At 36.0% G+C, this 8,383-nt stretch overlaps 1 protein-coding gene across 1 annotated transcript; it reads right to left on the reverse strand.

Annotated features, from left to right (window-relative positions):
- Positions 1 to 234: 234 nt before the first annotated feature.
- LOC113352659 (cell wall protein DAN4-like) lies at positions 235 to 2,769 on the reverse strand. Its single transcript, XM_026596456.1, has 2 exons — positions 2,161 to 2,769; positions 235 to 579 (listed from the first exon to the last, which is right to left on the reverse strand). The coding sequence occupies exons 1-2, from the start codon at positions 2,767 to 2,769 to the stop codon at positions 235 to 237; spliced, it is 954 nt and encodes a 317-aa protein (XP_026452241.1).
- Positions 2,770 to 8,383: the final 5,614 nt, after the last annotated feature.

The following is an 8,383-nucleotide window of genomic DNA, read 5'->3' on the forward strand; positions in this document are numbered from 1 at the left end:
CTCTGCAAGCGAAATGAACATTTTAGTTTATCCATCCAGAACAACAGCAAGTACCAACACAAACTGCCCATCAGTACACCGAAAGGACAGTCACTTTAATTAGATGAAATAGTACACGGTAGCTACGCGTGCTTTACAGTTTTATTGTACTTCTCTTACAGCAACGTTCTTAACCAATATTATTTCAAAACCTCAAAAAAACTGAGGGTGATTAAAATGACCATGTAACATAGCTTAAGAAGCAGATCCAGCATATATGATGACACTTAGATAATGTGAGAATAGGGATGCAAATATTTCCAGATTCAGCGCTCTGAACATATCATAGTGATCCCATACCTTTGATCTCTTCACACCAGCATTAGGATTATTAGCTAATGTTTTACCTGCGACACAAGCATGTGAAGGTTCAGAAGCTGGTGTAGATGAGCCAGCGATACTCCCTGTCCCTGCTGATGGTCCATGCACTTGTCCAGAACGCGGTGGACGTGGAGGGGGAGGTCCCATTTGTGATGCCACTCCATGTATAATTGGAAGATTATAAGCAGAATCATCTTCTGAGATTTCAACCATGGTAACCTGCACAAAAGAAACAAGTTACATCGGTAAAACACATTGCAATCAAACACCATACTAACATCATACTCAATTGAATATTTGCAACAATTGAAAGTACTAACACCATACTCAATTGAACACCATACTCATGACTTAGTTCAAATACCAAATAAATTAACTAGGTTGCACTAAAGAACTGAGATTGATTTAAAATTTAAAATCAAACTACTGGTTCTGAACATAAATGAGTAATTCCAAATACTCATTGTTGCAGCTTAGAAAAATAACACCTCTAAAAACACATAAGCATTAACAACGAGGTCCACATTAAGACTTCTCCCATATATTATCATTTATACAAACAAGTTGTATTCGTCTCATCTAACTATCTCAATGAATCAGTAAAATAAGCAAAACCAATTTGGGTTTCTCAATAACCCAAATTTTGGTTTCTCAATAACCAATTTAAGTTTCTCAAGAATCCTTTGAATCTACTGATTAAACTCTTCATTACTGAGTTCTAACATCATACCAATTCATTCCAAACTGAAATTAAAAAACAACACCCTAAACAGATAAACCCTAAATTGAAAATTACAAGAAATCACATCATCAAAAGATAACAAGTTTACAACGATTCCTAATCTTACCTTCCGTTATTGGCTTGCTTCTGGTGATGCCGATGATCCACAAAGCGAATCTGAGACTGAGCGAAGAAAAAAGAATGGAGTTGGAGTCTGTCTGAGAAGGAGAGAAGAGGCCGCGGAAGAGAAGAGAAGGAAAATGCGATTAGGTTAGGTCTTTTATTCATCAATTCAACGGCTCTGATAATTCATCCTAGGTTAGAATTAGATAATCTAAGGGTCAGGAATCCTATGTTAGTTTTTGGCGGGTGGGTGGGACGGTTCGGGTGACGGAAGTTTCTACCCGCAACCGACCCAAGATAGGTGGGTTCGTGCCTCACCCATAGTCGACCCATGCCTAGGTGGGTTGAATCGGGTACGAGTATTTTTGGTCGGGTATGGGTAGGGTCGGCGGGTTGGGTCGGGTATGTGCAGCCCTAAGTAGAACAGATACCTTGAAATAAAAAATAAATTAAAAAAAATAAAATCTAGAGGCCCAAATGTGGAACAACAACAGTCATTGCTTGTTTGCTGTTCATCAATTAAACTTGTAGCCATCACTTAACACTTGTGTGCAATTGAGTAGTATGGTACAGTGCACACAAAATGACGGTTTTTAGATTAATGGATGAATATTCAAATAATCAAGGCAAACACTATATATCAAGCTGAGAAATGATAAGATTAAGTTGACATGATTTTCTATTATTGAAAGATAATCAAAATCAATTACAATTGCAGAACTTATATCAAAGATAAGTCGAGTAACTGTAACCAAAATTGAAACTAAACCACAAAAACAGTTTCTACAAACTGTTATAACAGAAAGGAGGACGACATAGGTCCATTATTAAACTGAGCAGTGATATGATCTCATCAACTCCTAACTTTATTTCATCAAATACGAAAACCTCTCAGAATCTATAATTCCAATAATATAGTAAAAATAACTCGTACGTAGTGATCAAGAGATAAGGACTGTATCCGTTGTAGGAGCTGTACCGCCGGTAGGGCAGTTTGTGTCGGTGGTGGGAGTTGTAGCAGTAGGACAGTTTGTATCTGTAGTAGGAGTTGCAGCGGTAGGGCAGTTTGTATCGATTGTAGGAGTAGGTGTTGTAGTAGGACAGTTTGTATCAGTAGTAGTAGTAGCGGTAGGGAAGTTTGGATCGATTGTAGGAGTAGGTGCTGTAGTAGGACAGTTTGTATCGGTAGTAGGAGTTGCAGCGGTAGGACAGTTTGTATCGATTGTAGGAGTAGGTGTTGTAGTAGGACAGTTTGTATCGGCAGTAGGAGTTGTAGCGGTAGCGCAGTTTGAATCAGTTGTAGGAGTAGTAGTCGGACAGTTTGTATCGGCAGTAGGAGTGGTCGGACAGTTAGTATCGGCAGTAGGAGTAGCGGTAGGAGAGTTAGCATCTACAACCGTTACTCGAGGAGAATCTGGAATTGAGCTAGTATCACCAGGAACAGTTACTCGAGGAGAATCTACGATTGATGGCTCATAACGAACACGAGCTACCGTGATGTTTGTCGATGAAAATGTTATGATGAACAAACACAACACAGATAGAATTACGTTAGAAGAACCCATGGCTATACCTAAAGTTTGATCAAGAAAAAAAATAAAATGGAGAAACTTGTGAACTGAATATGTTGTGGAATGAGTTTTGGTTTTCTTACCTTCATTTATATAGGCAATTACAATGGCTCGAGATTTAATTATTGGACCTTCTATCTGTTGACATGTACATGTTAAGGGACCATCTCTAATTACTGATTGATGTGCCAGAACCCTTAATAAATATGCACAAAAATGCAATAGGAATTGATATTGATGTAGTTAATTTTTTTATCCATGCAATCTATCTATATTCTATTTCTCATTTTCACAGCAAATCCAAGAACTTTAATAGATAGTTAATCCAATTCATGTTCAATGTTAATTGACTAGCTATCTAGCTTATTAATCTCACATTTATGACATAATTAATCTAAAATTGACTAGCTATATAGTTAATTTTTGTCTATTCCAAACCGTTTCTCTCGGATAGAACGAACTGTAGTGACGTTCACCGTTTGTCTCATTTAAAATTCATGAACGGAATAAATTTAATGGGAAAGAAAAGAACATCATTAAAACAAAGAGATTTTACAAATGAAATATAACTCGTCTGACCTCAACTGTATACCATATTGGTACTCCAACCATTACATTCGTGGATTCATCCACACCATCTAACTTTGTAACAGTTTATGGTCGTAGCCTCGTAGGTATATATCAAGGTGGCCTATCTTCGTGTATCTTTGGAGGGTGCATCTTGGCACTCTTTCTTTCATTTTTAATATATCCTTTGCCTTTTTCAAAAAAAAAAAGGTATATATCTAGGTTCCTGATCTCAATGCCTTCAATTCGGTCTCTTTGAATTCTAGTTACCATTTAGTCCTCACAGGTTCACACTTCACAGTATAAAATGGAGTGTTCAGAGAACATAGAGACAGTGTGAGCAAAATTATGCATGGGTGACGTGCATCGGATAACAGGACCCTTAAAATGAGGAAAAAATGCTTCTTCATTTTTTTAATTGAAAAATGAAGAAAAATTTCCATGTACAATCTAAATGTTCCACTTAGATTTTCTTTCAGATCTTAAATGAGTAGGACAACTAGGATTGTTATTGGTGCAGTGGCAATTAATCATTCAGTCTATTCAATCGATCTATTCTATTTCTCAGTTTTACAATACATCCAAGAACGACAATAACAGATACTTAATGCACTTAATATTCAAGGTTAATTTCCTAGCTATCTACCTAACTAATGGAAAATATACAACCAATGGTCCCTCATAAAAACCAAGTTTAGATAGAGATGAACTGCAAGTGACTTTCTCGTGCAAAACGAGCCTAGCTAGCAGAAGACTCAAACGGCTACCGTCAAGGTGATTAACGTAAAAAGTTAATTGAGGGGTTGCTTAGCCTAAATCCTGCGGATTACCGCTTACCAGAAGTTCTCGTAGCATTCTGACTTGTACCAACTGGGTTATATCTGTATGGGAGAGAACAAATGCCCCATCTCGTCTCTAGAGCGCAGTAAGAGTACTTCAACTATTAGATATGTGGGCTACTTAAAAGTAGTTCAACTATTAATTTGGTGGTTATCAAATACATTTATATTTTATCTACCATAATAACGCCCTCATCAGGTTCACACTATAAATTAAACGGGAATGGTGAACACAAGAGATCACAGTGTGAGCGAGCTAAATTATCTAGCTAGAGAAACATAAATTAGAAAGATTAAGTGTACCATGAAAAGTGATACAAAGGTTTTTTCCCTTTTCATGATCTTAACAATCATTTTTGTGGACAACACTTATAATCCTAAGAGTTTCAGAATCCTAAGTGGTGTTGCTGCCCAGGATCCTGAGGCCAATGATACCAGTACTATTTATAACGTGATCAACGGCAGGAACGGAACCATAAATGAGTATGGCCCCAACAACGTTGAAAACGGTGATACATCGTCGCCAGAACTTCTACCACCTGTGTCTGCGTCTACACCTTTTGAATGTGTATATAACGTGATCAACGGCAGCAACGGAACCATAAATGAGTATGGCCCCGACAACGTTGAAAACGGTGATACATCGTCGCAAGAACTTCTACCACCTGTGTCTGCATCTACAGCATTTGAATGTGTATATAGCGTGATCAACGGCAGCAACGGAACCATAAATGAGTATGGCTCCGACAATGTTGAAAACGGTGATACATCGTCGCAAGAACTTCTACCACCTGTGTCTGCATCTACACCATTTGAATTTGTACCAGCAGAATCACCACCATCGTTCTGTCTATAGGCTATCTTTTGGGCAATCGTGACCTGCAATTCTATGATCATCTGCCCGCCTCTGTATTTTACAGTAAGGTACAAGTATTATAATCGACTATCTTAAGGGTCCAATTATTCTCGACGTATGTCAAGACGACGCAGATTAAATAAATAAAATCGCAAAAGGGCCGCGCTATCAATGGATTCCGCATAAGATCTTACATTATCTTCATGTACTTTTGCTGAAAAATAAGTGTATAAGTGAAAGATAAAAAGATAAATATAATAAGAGAAGACCCTCACGAGATCTCGAATCATTCGCTTCACTCCGACCTCGACTGATATCATCATTATAACCAAATTGGCAGTGTACTTTAGGTTTGCTGATATCTTTTCTATTAGCTCGTAAACAGTTGTTGTTTTCCTTCTCATCGGTGAAGGAGGAAAAATAAAAAAAAAAAGACTCGTAAACTTTTGTAAGACCCTAAACTTCTTAAAAGAACGAGCAGTGCTTGTTCCAACTTTAAAATAGAACCCCCAATTGGGATACTCTCAGAAATTGAAATTGGGGATACTTACAAAAACAAAAATAAAAAACATTTCGAAGTAATAAGTAATGAATGTACCCTTATCTAAAATCCAGCCGGCATTGAATTTTGTCACACGACAATACCGACGGTGCTTGAATAACAACTAATTTTCCGGCCAGTGAATCATCAGTTGCCCCCATCTTGTTTCCTGAGATAAATCAACTAGTATCGTTAATATTGGTTTAGTAGTCCTCGTTAGATTAAATGAGTTAGTTTAATTAGTGATAGAAGACCTTAGGGTTTTGAGTTTAAGTTGATGAAATAGAAGAAGTTGGTAAAATTAAGAAGAAGATCAAAGTTCCCGTGATGAGAAACAAATGCTGTGCTTAAATTATGTGATTTACAGGTCAACGTTTAAATGGGTCTGAACTTTAAATTATGTGGTCCAAGCCTCCAACCAAGAAAGTAAACAAATCACTTACTGTCGGCACGGCCTTTATGCATGAACCCTATGCCGACTATACTCCCAGTATAACAATGACTAATCACTAATTTTTAAGAATGAATCCATCTTCAAATCCCAATTTCTTACTGAAATCCCGATGAAAATTCACTAAATTTCCCCTTTGAGATAGCAGTTGAAGAAGAAACAAAGGGATACTAAAGAAGACGGTATTAATTGACGAAGGATTTTTAGAATCACCGATAATGGATCGAAGAAAAGAAGAAGAAGAGAAGGGGTACTGTCAATTTAGTTGTTAAGGATTTTTATTTTATTTTAATTTTTTCCAAATTTTTATTATGATAAAAGGGGATACTAACCAAAAAAGTACCCCTTAGCTAGAATTCAATCTCATATAATCATTAATATCCCCCAATTTATGAGAGTATCTCTCAATCGTGCCTTCTTAAAATATTTGAATAACCTTGAATGTGTATATAATTTTCAAATCCAAGAGTAATTAATTTTCTTATGATGCAATATTAAAATCTATCTATTCAATTTTTCATTTGTATAGAAAATCAAAGAACAACTAATATCTAGAATAACTATCTAACAAATTTCATGCTTCTGGAAAAATAAAAAATTAGTACAATGGAATCAAAATTATTCTTTTCCTTTTATGTACATATACTAGAAATAACTAACGGCACGACATGAGCATGAACAATTTTTAGTTATAATATTATTAAGCACTATCAAATATGATATGACTTGTTTTGACTTAGGAGAACTTGTAGCAATTATATACTTCTTATCCAAATATTTATTGTTATGGTCTCACTGGTTATGATATTATTAAGCACTATCAAATATGATAAGACTTATTTTGATTTTGGAGAACTTGTAGCAATTATATACTTCTCATCCAAATAATTATAGCACTGGTCTTATTTGTAACTGAGTGAATATCCCCCAAGCAACTGAATGAGTTTATGTCTCATCTGGTAGGCAACCAATTAAGTACCTTGAAGACAACATGGTGGTCTTTGCCTAACGATACAGAGCAAAACCAATACCGACTCCAATATTTGCTTCATGAAACCCGTAGCGTAATTTGTGCCATCCACAGTCACAACAACTTAGCCAAATATGAGAAGATTGATCTATCATCACCAGAGACCATCGTAAGTATTGCTATAAACATTAAGCAGTAAGTCTATATGGTACCACCAACATCGACATGATACAGAGAGTAATACCTGAATTTTTAGGTTTAGTGTTTCTAATTCTTCCAGACTCTGCTGCCCAATATTGGATCTTCAATTGTGACAACCCCATCAGTCAAAATACAGCATTCCATTGCAATTGGATTTCCAACTGGTTTCGCTGTCTCCTATAACAATTCCCAACAGCCCTTCAGATTTCAACAAACCGGGACTAACAGGATTATTGATACAAAAAATAAACAATGCCGAACGACATGCCTACAATGAAATCAAATACACACCCGCAGGCAACAAAGAAACCGAGAATTTCAAAACCCTGGAAATACAAACCAAGATACTAAATTTTGGGTTTTTCTAAAAATAACAAATCAAAACTCAAAATTCAGGTTTTTTTCGGAAATTGAATTGTACCTTAATAATTTGAGTAAAATTTGCTCGAACGATCTTAAAAAAAAAAGTTTATTTGTGTAAAAGTTGATTAGAGTTTACCTGGAAGTTTAATCCAATCACTCTGTAAACTTAGTCTCTGGCGATATTGGCACAAAACATTAATCAAAATAGAAATATGATGAATACGAAAAATAAGAATCATCGTGCAACTTTTACTAAACCACTGAGTTTTTATTGATTTGCTAGGTTATGTTTTAGGTTAGTCTGAAGATTTGTGGAAGAATGAAAGGGAAACTTAGATTTGTGTAGGTTGGTTTTAGGTTTAGTTCGTAGGATTATTTTTTTTTCCGCACATACAATTTGTTTTTGAGTCCTGTTAATAGGAGGGAAATAATGGATATAAGAGCAACTGCAGTGGTGCGATCAAAACCAAAGATCAAAGATCAAAAAAAAGACCAAAATTTGGGTTTAGTCCGTGTTGTGACGCAACGGTACATGATTAAAATTTCATCAGGCGGACTTTAAAAGTCCGCCCCATTTTTTTTTTTTGTAAAATTTTATCAGGCGGACTTTAAAAGTCCGCCCCATTTTTTTTTTTGTAAATTTCATCAGGCGGACTTTAAAAGTCCGCCCCATTAAAATTTCATCAGACGGACTTTAAAAGTCCGCCCCATTCTTTGTAACTTTCATCAGGCGGACTTTAAAAGTCCGCCTCATTCTTTTTTTTTTTTATTTAATTAAAATTTCATCGGGCGTAATTTAAATCTCCGCCCGTTAACAAGC

This window comes from Papaver somniferum, chromosome 2, assembly GCF_003573695.1.
Source record: "Papaver somniferum cultivar HN1 chromosome 2, ASM357369v1, whole genome shotgun sequence".
Classification (NCBI taxonomy): domain Eukaryota; kingdom Viridiplantae; phylum Streptophyta; class Magnoliopsida; order Ranunculales; family Papaveraceae; genus Papaver; species Papaver somniferum.